A 16,031-nucleotide genomic window follows, 5' to 3' on the forward strand; every position below is an offset into this window, starting at 1 on the left:
ATAACACTTTTGATAGAAAGTTGAAAGAAGAATGAACACATTCTTAGAATTAGTAAAACTTTAAAAGTATTTTTCATACATATTGTAAGATATATATTTTTAAGATCATTAACGATTTGAAATTGAAACTAAATAATTAGTGGTGGAATTAGGAGTATTTTTAATTCATCCCTATATTTTCAAAATTTTCTTTAATGGTAATTTTTTAATATATTAATTATTATTTAAAATATTTACTCTCTAATTTATAATATATAAAATTTTAAATGCATTGTTCAAAAGGAAAAAAAATTGACTTTGAAATTTTATGACTTGTGGCAAAGTAATTTTTCTTACAAAACTAAACGAAATGAAAGTGAATTGACACCTCTAACTTAGTTCATCACTTTTCGTCGTCTCTCTTGAGCCAAACCCATAGTTTTCATCGTTTCTCATTTCCATAGATCTCTACAATAAACCTTTGAATTTTATCGGCCACCGACCGCCGGCGAGTTCCCGGTGCTCAGATTTCTGTAACTCCGATTTAGTTATTTGAGATCTGTTAGTTGTGAAGGAGAGTGAGTTGAAGAAGAGTCTAGAAGCTGAGCTTTGACTGATGAAGATCGAGTTAGGGTTTTCACAACTTGATGGATGATCGATATGCCTCAATTGCGTAGTGGAGTGAGAAGAGGCCGTAAACCGATTGCTGCGATTGAACCGGAAGAAAACAACGATAACGAGAACAAGAGGGTTACAAGGAGAACAACTGTTGCACGGACTACGAGGCAGAGAGGAGCTGGTGGAGTTAGAGTAGGTGGAAGGAAGAAGAAGGAGACAGATAACGAGGAGAAGGAGGTTGTACCAGTAGGTGATGAGAATACTGTAAGGAGAACAGCGTCTAGAGAAGAGGATAAGGAGAAGAAGGAAGTAGAGAAGGAGGAAGAAGTAGGAGAAAAACAGATGGATGAATACGACAGTGGCGGTCAGAGTGGTGATAAGGGTTTGGCTGCTGAGGATGAAGGCAGCACTGCTCCACTGCCTGAAAGGGTATCATTTTCAACTCATAAACTCTCATTTCAACAATTTGTCTGTGAAGTTAGATAACTTGCTTGAGTTTTATTGGATGTAATTTCAGTTTGAACTCTGCTAGTCACGAGCTGCAGGTTTCTGGGTTTGTCTAATGTGTAATTTTGCTTAAACTTCTATCTGCCATGTGTGAAAGATTTAACTTTTTTGCAGTAATGTAGTTTGGCCATAGATTTTGAAGTTAAAATTTATAAAAATTGAGTTTTTGAACCTGAAAAATTGAGTTTTTAAAGTTGTGTTTGGTCAGTTGCTAACTTTAAATTTCTTGGCTAGACAGATGTTTGGAAGACAAATTTTCAAAATCTATGGTCGCAGGCTAGTGTAATGTTTTGACTGTGGATTACAAGTATTGAAGTTAGATGTACTACTAGTTGCGACTTTCTGTTCTTTTTGACTTCTTTGAATTTTGTCGTTAGTCGAGCTCAGTAAGATTTTGTTTCTGTGGTCTTGTTTGGGGAATTGAAAGATAGGCCGAGTATTTGTTTCTCTTCCACTTTATTTTTTCCCTAGTTTTACATTGAAGCACTTGACTTGATTGTCGTTTTATATTGTGTCGTTTTGCGTCCAATAGGTCCAGGTTGGTGGATCGCCAGCATATAGGATTGACAGGAAACTTGGTAAAGGAGGATTTGGTCAAGTGTTTGTAGGTCGTCGTGCGAACCCACCCAATCCACATGAAAGAACTGGCCCAGGAGCAGTAGAGGTACTTCATTACTTCTCCAATTTTTTACTCTTCTGTTGTTTGCTGAAGATGATAATCTTTATTGTGATGAATTATCATTTCTGATTCTAGGTTGCCTTGAAATTCGAGCATAGAAGCAGCAAAGGTTGTAACCATGGACCACCTTATGAGTGGCAGGTCTACAAGTATGTGGTCGTTTAATGCTTGTTGCTCCTTCTGTTATCTTATTTATATTACTGATATCTGGTAATTAAATATTTTCTAAGAGTTGATGTTCTTTCCTGTTCTTTTTAGTGCACTTGGTGGCAGTCATGGTATACCGCGTGTTCATTACAAGGGACGTCAAGGTGATTACTATATTATGGTATGTGTTCTGCAGTTTAATGGAGTTATTTTAATTATTTATTTCAAGTTACAGTTGTTTCCAATCTCCTTTAGAACTGCTGAATTCTTTTAATGAAATTACAGGTTATGGATATGCTTGGTCCTAGTTTATGGGATGTCTGGAACAATAATGCCCATACGTAAGTTGTATTCTCCATCCACGTTAATATATTTAATGCTTATTTTTAAACATATTTCTGTTTTCTGAACCTCATTGCAATCTCTTTGGTTCTTATGTTGTCCATTTAGGATGTCTGTTGAAATGGTCGCATGCATTGCCATCGAAGCAATTTCCATACTAGAGAAATTGCACTCCAGAGGGTAAGTATTTCATGCTTAGATTAACAGTTCCTAGTTTATTACATGTATGAAGCTGTTTTCTATCTTTAGGTAGATTATAAATTCTGGCTATATGGCTTACACTGTCTGTTTTGGCCTTCCTGATAAGGGAAAAAAAGAAGAGCAATTAGGAAATAATGTTTAATTGATCTGATTGGTTTGTCTGGCTGATGTTGTTTTGAAGGTATGTGCATGGGGATGTAAAACCTGAAAACTTTCTTCTTGGAACCCCTGGAACTCCTGATGAAAAAAAATTGTTTCTTGTTGACCTTGGATTGGGTGAGTTAATTGTAGCTTAGAACAGAAGAAGGAAAAAACAATTTATTGTTCATCTTTCCCATATTCTCTCTTTGGTGTCTTCATCATGCTCTATTTAGCATAATATGGTCATATGCTGATTTACCTGTTTGAATGGTCCAGCAACAAGGTGGCGTGATGCCTCTACCGGCTTACATGTTGAGTATGATCAGCGGCCTGATGTCTTTAGGTACAATATTCAATATTTCAATTCGTCCTATCTGTTTGTTTGGCTACATTTGTTTTGCATCTGATTCCACTGACTATCAAGAGAACCATTGCCTCAGGGGAACTGTAAGGTATGCTAGTGTGCATGCTCACCTGGGAAGGACTGGAAGCCGACGGGATGATTTAGAGTCACTGGCTTACACACTCATCTTTCTTCTCCGAGGCCGGCTGCCTTGGCAGGGATATCAGGTTTTCTTTTTCTCAACTTATTTGCGGCATTTTACTTGTAACTGTCTCCTTCCGGTGACGTGATTCTTTTTCTGTTTAGGGAGAGAACAAAGGTTTCCTTGTCTGTAAGAAGAAGATGGCATCTTCTCCAGAAACTCTTTGCTGCTTCTGCCCTGCTCCGTTTAAGCATTTTGTGGAATATGTTGTGAACTTGAAGTTCGACGAGGAGCCTAACTATGCTAGGTATATCTCCTTATTTGATGGAGTAGTAGGTCCAAATCCAGAAATCAGGCCAATCAACACTGACGGTGCACAGAAGGTAGGTATTATTTGCATACATCTTTATTCTATGTATTTGTTGATGTCGAAGAATCAGCAGCAGAAATAGAATATCCTAACATGTTTTTCTTTTTCTGAAGCTTATATACCAAGTTGGGCAGAAAAGAGGAAGATTGACAATGGAAGAAGAAGATGATGAACAGCCGAAGAAGAAGGTTCGCATGGGAATGCCTGCGACACAATGGATCAGTGTTTACAATGCTCGTCGCCCAATGAAGCAAAGGTATATACAGTTTGGAATCTCTTTGATTTGAGCTTGAACAATGCAGTGACATTGTTTTCGCTTGAAGGTATCACTATAATGTTGCTGATATGAGACTAGCTCAGCACATTGAGAAAGGAAACGAAGACGGATTATTTATCAGCAGTGTGGCATCTTCTTCAAGCTTGTGGGCACTAATAATGGATGCAGGAACTGGGTTCAGCGCCCAAGTTTATGAATTGTCACCTTTATTTCTTCATAAGGTCTGTTATGCTCCAACGAGTGTGGTCTATCTTGAAGCATATTCAAATAAATTATGTTGCATAGTTGCTATACCTCTAGCAAACTTATGCATAATTCAATTTACTCCTTCAGGCTTTATCTAATTCCCTCTGTGTATGTTTAAACATAGGAATGGATTATGGAGCAATGGGAGAAGAATTATTATATAAGTGCTATAGCTGGAGCTACTAATGGGAGCTCATTAGTTATCATGTCAAAGGGTTAGTGAAGCTCTTGTAGCATGCAAAATACATGTTTTGCACCATAATCTGTGAATTAGGGAAGACCAAACTTAGTTTTGTTTGTAAAATGCCAGGTACACAGTATCTGCAGCAGTCATACAAAGTCGGCGAGTCTTTTCCATTTAAGTGGATTAACAAAAAATGGAGAGAGGGTTTTTATGTCACTGCCATGGCAACTGCAGGAAGTAGATGGGCGATTGTTATGTCTCGTGGGGCTGGGTTTTCGGATCAGGTTTTTATCGTGGATTCTCTTTTGATTTTTAGGGTAACTTGCTAGTGTTCAGATTTGTAATTCGGTGTATGATTTGCAGGTGGTGGAATTAGATTTTCTCTATCCTAGTGAAGGGGTCCATAGGAGATGGGATGCTGGATATAGGATTACGTCAACTGCAGCCACATGGGATCAAGCTGCTTTAGTTCTAAGTGTTCCAAGAAGGAAACCTGCAGATGAAACACAAGAGACACTTCGTACTTCTGCTTTTCCTAGCACTCATGTCAAGGTTGTTTAAATAATCAATTATGCTTTTCTTATCAGGAACCACTCTATTTGTGATTTTTTTGACTCCATGTTCCATTGTTAACTATTGATTGTGCTCGCTGCAGGAGAAATGGGCAAAAAATCTTTACCTTGCATCTATCTGTTATGGGCGAACTGTTTCTTGAGGCACCAAGGTTTGGCTGCTAATTTTCTTGGGTGCCGTGTGATAACCCTGAATGTGCCTTGAGCAACATCCTTCATATTTTTCTAACTAATGGAGAAAAATAGATGATACTGTTTCGTGCTTGTCAACCCGGCTTTTCTTTTCATTTGGGAATGCTATTTGCAAAATCCATTGCCATCAATGTATGTGAATATTAGTATAGGCAGTTCTGGAGCTAGGATGGGAGTAATTTACATATTGGTTAAAGATTGTACAGCTTAAACAATAATTAGTTTCAGAGACGACCAAAACAGGATATTCTGTAGTATTGTGGACCCTGAAATTTAATAATTTGTAAGGGATTTCAAACTGTTAGTAGTTTCATTTTCTATTTCTATGTTTCGTGCCCCTTCCCGGTTTTGGCTCATGTCAGACCATATATTATATCAGTTAATTCTTCACAGCAAGTTCGCGCTGGAAATGCATTTTTACTTGCTTTATGGTAGCACTTTGTTCCTGTTGTTTTATATGTTAACTCCATCACTCCTTATGTGCATTCATGATCATTATGGAGTTTTGGTCACTGGAAATTTTAATTCTCAGCACAGGTCATGTCAGACCATATATTTTGGAGTTAGCTCTACTCTACAGTAAACTCTTATTCTGGAGTTGTCCTTGTTTAGTTTGTCCTTGAGATGTGTAAGTTTCCAGTTTGCTAAGAGGTAGTTATCCTTGTTTTGTTTGTCCTTGAAATGTGTAAGTTAATTATTTGTTTGCCACTATTAGGATTTTGAGTATCTAAGGCTATTTAGAAGCGCTATTATTCTGGTGGAAGGTTGGTCTGTTGCCCATGTTACTTCTTTTTCACTTAAACAGATCAAAATTTTCTAGATTTTGCTAGATGCTACCTCCCATAGTATTTTTGCTTGATTTTGAAAATAAATGCTCTTGAGATAAACATTAGAAAACAAGCAAGAAACCCACTTGTTCTCCATGATAACAGTTGGAATATATTTTACTTGCTACCAAACACCACAATATATCTAAATTCACGTGAAAGTGGTCAGCTTGTTGTATGTTCTTAACTTTCACAGTGGAGGAAGTCTTTGTAAGATTATATATTTGCCAAAACATGAACAAGCTCCTGCTCCATTTAACATTGATTAATATAACCCCGACTAATTCCAAATTGACAAACTACTAAACGTTTGTGATTTCATGTTCTCTTCTCTAGGGAGGTTCCCTTGATCTACTTGTTGTGGTCTACTTTGTAAGTTCCTTAGAATTGTTTTCAACTGCTGCGTCTTCGTTTCAAACTTGTATTTCCTTTTCTCATGTGTTTGGTATTTTCTTGTGATTCTTGGGGGGTGATATCAGAGGATTCTGGAATCTGCAGAGTTCCCTATCAGAGCTGATATACCCACCCTTCCCCTTTCTGGAAAAAATGAAGCTTTTTCACGAAGCAATATCAGCCGGTCAATCATGTCGTGCCCGGATTCTGATGACTATAGGGTTTTAGGTAATGCAAATGGCAGCAGCTGTTTGCACTTTTTGTTGCAGGAACTCCTTTTTATGTGTTTATGCTGTCTACACGATGAAGGGGAGCCTTGGAGTAACTGGTAAAGTTGAAGTTGCTAAGTTGCTGCTATGTGATCAGGAAGTCACGGTTTCAAGCCTTGGAAACAGCCTCTGGCAGAAATGCAAGGTAAGGCTGCCTACAGTGCCCTTACCTTGACCCTACACATAGCAGGAGCTTTAGTGCGCCGGGCTGCCCTTATGTTGTCTACACGATATTCGATCTTTTGTAGTGTGTGCAGAAAATTGTGGCTACATTGTAATGCCATATTCTTCCAGAGTCCACTAACCAATTTTATTTGGGTGGTAGGTGTCTGCCTACCTGTGGCTTAACATGGTTACAGTAGCTGCTAATCCGATGAAAGTTGTTACCTAGTATTTGTGGATGAACTTAATTTGTTACTTGGAAACCTGTCTTTTCTTTGAAGGGTGGTCCAACTTGCAAATGCAATCCTAGCCTCTTTCTAGTCTTGTGGTGTGTCCTTTTGTATTTAGGTGACCCCATGTCAATTTTGGTATGCACAGTTCTGTGGTGCGCATAGATGCTTCTCTAGCTACATCTGACGATTGGCTGGAGCTGCTTTCTCTTCCCAGCTTCGGAATATTTCGAGGATCTAGTAATAGATAATACAGAAGTTTCATGATAGTTTGTTCTGCATCAAATTGGTACGTAGCACACTTGGATGGAGCTAAGGTCTTGGCCCCCAAAGGTGTGGCTTAGTGGTCTAAAAGAAGTGTGCGCGAACATCATATTTGGAGGGTGGAGAAGGTGGCTGGATGATGCCTTATGGTTTGCTCTATATCTGGAGGAGGGGGAGTGTGAACGTAGACTTTACCCTATCACCCCTATCTTTGTACACCCCTATCTTTGTAGATTAGTAGAGAGGTGGTTTCTATAGACCCTTAGATATGAGAGGTGGTTTCTATTGTGACCACATGTTCTCGGATTTGAATTATGCGTACCTCAAATTTCCTAGTGAACTTGTTTATTAGAATCTACTAAAGAATCATGTGTGGGTTCTTCTCTTTGCAGTCTTTACTAACACACTTCCCACAATAATGATACTCCATAAAATTTGTAACTGAAGTACTTATAAGTCAATCCCCCCTAGCAACAAACGTAAATGTTTTCTTAGTAGAATATTGTTGTAATTTTATCTCGCAACACTCTCAAAACTGATATGCCAATGTAAATTTTAACCCAGACAAAGTTCTAACATGTTATAAAGAGCATGAAATACTACACTTCAGATTAGGAAGTAAAGAGCTATTATTGAAGTACAAAAGCTCTCAAATTTACAAACCAGGTCGATGAAATACCAAAGCTTCAACGTGAATCATCAGCGACTTGGGAACTTCGAATGCCCCAAAATGACCTGGGTTTAAGTTTCTTCTTTGTAGCAGTAAAAAGCCATCCCAACTGAGTTTCACAAGTCGCGCATTCAGCGATTGACCAGGCGTACCTACATACAACAACGTCATTCTTAGGTATCAGATCTCTTCACACCGAGATTTCGTGATATAGCAACTAAGAGATCATATCTTATTGCACAAGAAACCAGACATTGTTGCAATTAGCCATTGAAAAACAAGTCACTATACTGTATTATCCATGTCCAGTTGCATCCATTTCCATTAAATGCAGGGAGCAGGCTACCTTCTCATGTTCCAGATGAGTGAACAAGTAACCATTGAAAAATAATTCACTATACTCTATTATCAATGTCCATTTTCATCGATTTCCTTTATAAAAATGCAGGGAGCAGGCTACCTTCTCATGTTCCAGATGAGTGAACAAGTAACCATTGAAAAATAATTCACTATACTCTATTATCGATGTCCATTTTCATCGATTTCCTTTATAAAAATGCAGGGAGCAGACTACCTTCTCATGTTCCAGATGAGTGAACAAGAGGCTAAAAACAAACCATGAAGATGTTTCCAAGTATAAGTCACTTCTATCACAACTAATGTCGAGCAGTGAGTACTTCAACGTACTCTCATCTGACACCTTAGTGTGATTCATAATATCTCACTACTCATGCATTTCGTAAAATAAGATCGAATTATGGAAATAATTGACACGAGACATAGTTGACAATAAAAATCAGCCAAGTGAAAATAACTTACCCAGGAAACCAGCTGTATTCTTTAACAGGATTTCCAATAACAGCCAACCCATTTGCTTGAAACAGTGTCATTATCTCATGTACATAACCATGTGGGTTAACGTAAGCACCGAGAGGGCCTTCACTAGACATCACCAACATATTGCTCCGTTTGGCAATTAGAGTCTATGCGAAGGGAGAAATACAACAATTAGTGACACAATATTTAACTTATTTAAAACAGCAGATTAGCATTAGTGTCATTTTCAACATCACAATTAGTGTCCTCGAGAAGGGAAAAATGGAACAGCAAGTGATACAATATTCAGTTATTTAAAATCAGTAAGGGTCATTTGCTACATTACCTCACAACTTCTACACCGAACACAGTCAAAACTCTCGAGCAGTTCAATTTCCCGTCTCAATCTATAGGATATTCCATCAATCTCCAAAAGCTCTTGCCTTGTTGATTCAGACACGGGCATCTTACTTGCAATATGAAATGAAAGAAGATCTGGCTTCGTTATGTAACTGTCCATGCTGGGTGCCCTGACTATCTGTTTCCATCGACCTGCAAAATTTCAACTCAACATTAATACAACCGTCTCAATTTTACAGATAATGTAACTTCTTACTCAAATGACCCCGTTGAATCAAAGCTGAGAAAACACCAGAAGAATAAATTATCAAAGTGCGCTTGAGACCACAAACTTACTGAGATTAACAGAGTAAAAATAGTTCACATTGTGGATTAGTCTACCCATGATTGTCGTCAAAAAATCAGGCGATTTCCATCTAAGACAAGTTGATAGCTAAGTGTTGAGCAAAGAGAAGCCCCTCTTATGGCAAGATGGAGGAGAAAACACATGATAGCATAAACCACACTTAGCAATGAGTTCAATTTCAATTCAAAATACCCAGATTTTAGCATATGTAATTTCTCTAAAATGATTTTATGAGAAGAGAAGGAAGAAAGGTCTTTTCACCATTATTACAATGTCATAACTGCAGCTACTAAAGAGTCCAAACTAGTGTGACCAAATTTGGAACATTCATCATCCATAATTTTCTAATAGGAGAAAGTGAAGACCACCTCACCTGCTGCCCTTTGAGCAAGAGAGTATGAATCGTACATCTGGTAAACCCAACTGGGCCAAAAGGCCCTTGGAGCTTCACGAAACTGGTTTAGAGAATGCTTTTTCCATGTGTTGTCTGTTGGCATAGACCTTTTTCCTAAAGCAAGCCTCATACCGTCAGCCTCTTGTTTTTTACCCGTGCTGAATGACCTTCTAAAACTATCAAAAGGAGATCTCGCAGGTTGGATACGGAACTGCTGGTCAATATTCTCATCGTCACTGCTCGCCGACTCATCAAGCATATCACAAGAAACAAGAGCAGCCTGGTGCAACCTCCTTTCTGTGGGTGAAAGTTCACTTTCAAAACTTTCCTCTGACATTGCATCCGAATCATTTTCATTCCCAAAGCCATATAGGTCAGCTCGAGAGCGATTCATCGGTGGTATTTGACTATGTACATTAGATTGGAAGATACTTAATGGTGTTAATCTTCCAACAGCCTCTCTGGGTGTTCTCAATGGCAAATCTTCTTTGACAATCTGTATATCCCCCCAAGGCTAGACAAAAAGATGCAACAGAACATGAATTAATGAAGATGAAAAAATTTCGGATACCTTTTTTTTAAAAAAATTAATAGTATATGTTGTACACTTACTGATCCCTCCACATCCATCCAGCGGCGCCTCAAACGAAAACGTTGTTGTCCACGAGTTACAACATTCACCGAACCATCTTCCAAGTGCCGGTATTGTCTAATCTGAAACAGTATACACATAGCTACGCAGGATCAGCAAGTCATACAATAAACCATCTTCGATATGTTGCTGAAACATAAATATATTGACTCCCTGTACAATGTGTATATTCTCCTTGCATGTTTATTTGAAACGGCATGGTAGTCAAGTTGATTTCTTATTCAACATTGTAGCAGAACAAGCTAATCATTGTGTCAAATTTTAGCCACTTTTACATTCATTATTGCAGCACTGCTCACCCCCTTATTTAGCTTGCGTCACTCTCATAATGGAGGACCTTCTAACCGTCCCAAGGCTCATACTATTTTAAACATAAATCATTTCCATATTTCAACATGCATGCATTTTTAATCCACACTGAACAGCTTTCAGTGGAAGGATGTATATCTTTCAGTTGTTTACTTTAGTTACAGGCAAGATCATCTTTGATATATCCTTTAGCACTAACAATCTGCTCCAATATAGGAAGTCCTGGTTGCTATCTTTGGGGCACTGGAAACTTCTTCCAGCTCCAAAATTCATTAATTGTTCATAATTACCTTGAATTTTTTGTAACAGCAAAGATTACATGGGATCACTTTTGCTTCAAAAAAATTAAGATAGTCTCTTCCACCAATCTTCTAACATAAAGATTTTTTTTGTTCATAAGGTAAGTAACTAACAAAAGATATAGTCAATTAACTCTAAGCTTAAATATCCCAAGCAACCATGAGTGGTGACATCGAAAGCACAGAGGGAATACCAAAAACAAATATAACTCACTCATGCAACTAACATATACAACAGAAAGAAAAGAACTTATAAACATTGCTTTTACCATTTTGAACTTGCCATCAATTAACTGTATGCACCTCATAAGTTCCCACTTCACAAAAAAGGGATGTATTACCAAAAAGAGTTGACCTTACAGATTTGATCTGCTTCTAGAACATGTTTTTTTTAAAAAAAAAATAAACTAAAAACAGGAAGCTCCAGTATGTTCTAATTTAGATTATGTCGAACTAGAAATTCTTCCTTGGACCCAGAAATTTTTCAATGTTATACCAGTCATGAGAAATAAATGGATCTGCAAAAAATCTAGTAACAAGATGGAATGTCACAAAGCCCACATGAAATTTCTTCTTCAGAAACAGTTGAGATTCTTGTCTACTTATTCACGCTCAGAAACATTTCTACCAGTTTCTAGCAAATATAATCAATTAGACTATAAAAGGACAGAGGATTAACTATCAACAAAAGCAGAGGATTTAAGTTCCATTACCTCAGCAGTTGTACCGGTGGTTGCAAGTTTAATCCTTCCATTATTTGGATCCTTGTAAACTCGGATCTGGAATAAATTTTTACCATCAATCCCACTCAAAGAGAAACAAAATCTAGGGAAAGAGAACAAAATATCAGTGCCATTAGGCATCCACTTACCACGCCGATTATGTAAGGAGCATCAACTTGCCTCAGTGCTCTTTCAACAGAAGCTATAAAATTAGGCTGAATGACTCGCAAAGGAAGTGTGGCCTCGGGAAATAAAACAACTCCTGGAAGTAAAATAAAGCACATAAGACACTGCGAAGGATGTTAAACTACCCAAGACAAACCCACATGAGTTAACATCTGCTGGGTATAAATCTGAACTCTGAAACAGTTGTTGAGCTGAAAGAAAAGTTCAGATGCTAATTTGAAATCAAGTAACAAAAATACCATGCATTTATGGTAAAAGATTTCATGCACGGTTGTCACTTCTCTAACTACAAAAATATAGGATCTAGTCGAACTCACAAACATCATGTAGCTGTATACCTCACATCTACAACTGTACAAACAAGATAACGTGTTTCATACAGTTAATGTTCATATTTCTTTTTCCTCCATAAATACTTTTAATTGAAAAAATACAGTCCAAACCGAGAAATTTACCTTCTAGATAGAACAGAGGAACATTTAAGACAGCTCCTCCATCCAAGAAGGCCAGCCTGTTATGAGTATCTTCAACATCTGACACAAGAAAATGTTTAAAAATAAGTCAAATAACATGAAAGTTGCATAATCTCAAAAAAGTAAAAAAATGAGATGGAAAAGCAGATTACACCTACCACCAAGGTAAGAATGTAAGGCAGCCAGAGAGGTGTTGTAAGTAAATTCACCAGATGCAGATGCTCCCCCCGAACTACGGTAACTATGATCAGAAGCCAAGTACAAAAAAAATCATTTCTCGTACTTTTAGTACAGAAATTCTTGATTGATACTTTAAATGAGAAAATGAAAATCCATTAGATCATAGCTGAAAAAGAGTAACTCCCTCCCTTTCATTTTTTATATGGCGCGTGTTCCATTTTTAGTCTATTCCAAAAAAGCATGACAACAATTTTTTAGTAATCGTGGTGTCTGGGACAACTTGTTAGCACCTCGACTAATTCTATAGATGTATGTCACCACCCACCAGCAACAGATACTATGTAACTCTATCCACCAAGGCTAGGACATATGTAAGAAATCACGTAGCGTTTTGTCTCAGAATATAGAAAATTCTTCAACTTTAAACCTCTCATTTTACCTTTAATGAATTCTTATAGCCATCAAAATGTTGTGGCATGTCTAACACTGCAGTTCCAACTTCCAGGGTACTATTAGTATGTCATATGTGTGTTCTTTCTTGAACTCCACACCCAATTAAGCACTGAAATATTATAGTCAGAGGGATTATTAGACAAAATATATTGATCAGCACATTTGGGACTGTGTTAGAACCTCCAACTTATATTTGGATATATTAGTTTCTTGGATAACTTGGACGCACCTGAACTATACAGTGTCTCTGCTGAGATTTGAACATGATCTTGTGGTTTTCATCCCAATTCATTGTCCGCAAAACCACATTCTTCAGTTCCGACTGAAGTATACTTCTACATGCTATGACTACAAGGCTTAAGTTACTTATAACTTCTCAAAGTTCTAATAACCCCACCCCCACCCCCTTTTTTTGTTTACCGACTTATGTTTGAACATACGCAACATGATATTGCATTGATGTAACTATCGGACACAAACCTATGCAAGGAACATGAAAAATCCATCCTATTTTAAATGATCCAAAGAGAAGATGTATCCGCCCAGAAATTAAAAAAAAAAAAGTAGATAGGCAGCACTAGACAGACTAGTTTATAATTAAATAGGTGACAAATCTAGAGGAAAAACAGAAGTGATCTAAATAATGAAAAAAGATCTATCTCTTACATTCTTCTCTTATTATGATGATACCTACAGTCCAAGTAAATCTCTAATAGGCATTCTGAAAAGTGATTCCCAGTTCACATAAGAGAAACGACATACTTTTATGTTCCAATACTCCACGTCATCCAATTGCCTACATTTCACTTCTCTCTCCTTTATCTAGGTACAAAGAAATCTAATACTATAATTTTGGACTTTTCGCACCCCCAAGGGTGTGACCTAATGGTCAATGGAGTGATTGAGCACCATGATGTCTCATGTTCTTCTCATTTCCTCTAACCTTGGTGGACAAAGTTACCTAGTACTTATAGCTTATGCAAGGTGACACGTATTCATGGAATTAGTCTAGGTAAGCACAAAATGATCCAATTTTACTTTCCATTTCCAATTTGCAGATACAAGATATGTGATATAGATAAATTAAGCACATAAACATCTCAAAAACTACTCCAATCTGAAAACAACAAAACCACAAGGCTACAAAACATGCAAACATTGATACCAAAAGCCATAATATACACACTTCATAATAAATCAAACTACAAACCCTAGAAAATACGATCACCACACAAATTTAACAACAAATCAAAATGCAAAAAAGCAAAACATGTATATAATTTTACTTAGTTTCATCGTCTGATGATTCTTCATCGACTTCCTCAACTTGCAATTCCTCCGATTCAAGCTCCCGTATTTGCTCCATTTGATACCTTTCTCTCTCTAGAATCCTATCGTCCTCCATTTTTTTTTCTACCTTCGTTGCTTCTATGGCGTACTTCGATTCAGTCCAAATTGTTACTATCGCATTTTATGCTAGTATATATATATAATGAACCTGCGAGATCCTTAAAACGCCGTCTGCAAGTAGCGGCACAAGACGTTAAAGTAAACCGCGAAGATAACGGAAGTTTAACTTTGAACTCGCTCAACATTATCGAGTGTCCAAATAGGAGGACGAGATATCTAATTAAGGATCAAGTAGTCTATTATATATTTAATTTGGTGATAGTATAAATTATCGTGGCATATTTATGTAATTTTTGATATTTTATGTTTAATATCACTTAGAATCTGTTTGGCTCATCTTAAAAGCTGGTCAAACTGACTTAAAAAATAATTTTTGACTTATTTAGCCAAGATAACTTAAAATTATTTTAAGTTAAAAGAAACTTATTTTAAGTCAAAAGTTAAAAGATGGGGTAGGGGTGTTTTTTTTTTTCCAGCTTATAAGCTGTTTTAAGTTAACCACATTTTTACCTTTTTGCCCTTAATATTTTTATACAATCTCCAAATTACCCACATAACCTTAACATCTCTTTCTTCTATTTTTCCCTTTTCACGTGTGGATGATAGACAATTATAATTACTAATGAATGAAAATAAAATAAATCTTAAATCTTTCAAGTGATCTATTCAAATTATATATTATTAAAATGTAAAATAAGTTGCATATATAGCTTAAATAAAAATTTATATTCCTCTTATAAATAATTTGTGATAATAAAGAAATATGTGAATGATAGACAATTATTATACATATGGATGAAACTAAAATAAAATCTTAAATCGTTCTTTAGTCTATTCAAATTATATATCTTTAAAATCTATAATAAGTTTATATTCCTCTATAAATAATTTGTGATGAGAAAAAAATATGTGAATGATAGCAAAATATAATTATTTATGGCTGTAAAATATAAATTAATTAACTTTTATTATGTTAACAACTTTTAAGGTTATTTCAGACATTTTGATTTAAAAAGCTGTTTATCAGCACTTATTTGTCAAACACATCAACAACTTTTTTTTTAACTTCAGCACTTTTATCCAAACGCATAACTGCTTATTTTAAAAATAAGTCTCAGCACTTTCAAAAGTACTTTTTTAAAGCTGCTTTTATTAAGCCCATCCAAACGGGCCGTTATTTATGTGATTAGGTGATCGATAATTTTTGTTACAATTTAAATATATATATATATATATATATATATATATATATATATATATTTCTTTCGAAAATAATTTATTTACTTCATGCAGATAATGGTAAGATATATGTACACTTTATCTTATTCGGATCCCACTTTATAAGAAACGGTAAAAAGTCAAATATACCCCTATACTATTGGAAATGATTTAAATACACCTTTCGTTATGCTTTTGGACTAAATATACCCTTCTCGTTATATTTTTGGATTAAATATACTACTCTCGTTATACTTTGACATATATACCCTTATAAGATAAAAAAAATTTACTCATAAATCTCACTCAATGAATACTTTTTATGCCTAAACGAAAGAGGTAATATAGTAATTTCAATAATTAATAAGAAGACACAAAAAATTTATTCATAAATTTCTTTTGTTGAAAGTGTTTTATGCTCAAACGAAAGGGATAATATAGTCATTTTTCACAATTAA

At 36.1% G+C, this 16,031-nt stretch overlaps 2 protein-coding genes across 2 annotated transcripts; one reads left to right on the top strand and one right to left on the bottom strand.

Moving 5' to 3' along the window:
* Positions 1-342: 342 nt before the first annotated feature.
* LOC101244359 (protein kinase family protein) lies at positions 343-5,259 on the top strand. The gene is made up of 16 exons (NM_001317973.1): positions 343-1,026; positions 1,637-1,768; positions 1,859-1,932; positions 2,042-2,111; positions 2,216-2,271; positions 2,381-2,452; positions 2,655-2,749; positions 2,891-2,957; positions 3,055-3,184; positions 3,264-3,482; positions 3,583-3,725; positions 3,793-3,967; positions 4,117-4,207; positions 4,303-4,460; positions 4,540-4,728; positions 4,832-5,259. Exons 1-16 carry the CDS (start codon positions 631-633, stop codon positions 4,889-4,891), a joined length of 2,127 nt encoding a protein of 708 aa, NP_001304902.1. The 5' UTR covers positions 343-630; the 3' UTR covers positions 4,892-5,259.
* A 2,294-nt stretch (positions 5,260-7,553) lies between these two features.
* Positions 7,554-14,517, bottom strand: LOC101244653 (ATP-dependent protease La (LON) domain protein). Its single transcript, NM_001348111.1, is given in 10 exon segments — positions 7,554-7,907; positions 8,575-8,738; positions 8,918-9,123; positions 9,651-10,185; positions 10,284-10,385; positions 11,645-11,710; positions 11,803-11,915; positions 12,295-12,372; positions 12,471-12,553; positions 14,232-14,517. Coding segments are annotated over 10 exon segments (1,602 nt in total). The 5' UTR covers positions 14,351-14,517; the 3' UTR covers positions 7,554-7,771.
* Between the last annotated feature and the right edge of the window lie 1,514 nt (positions 14,518-16,031).

Source organism: Solanum lycopersicum, chromosome 12, assembly GCF_036512215.1.
Source record: "Solanum lycopersicum chromosome 12, SLM_r2.1".
In the NCBI taxonomy this organism is placed as follows: domain Eukaryota; kingdom Viridiplantae; phylum Streptophyta; class Magnoliopsida; order Solanales; family Solanaceae; genus Solanum; species Solanum lycopersicum.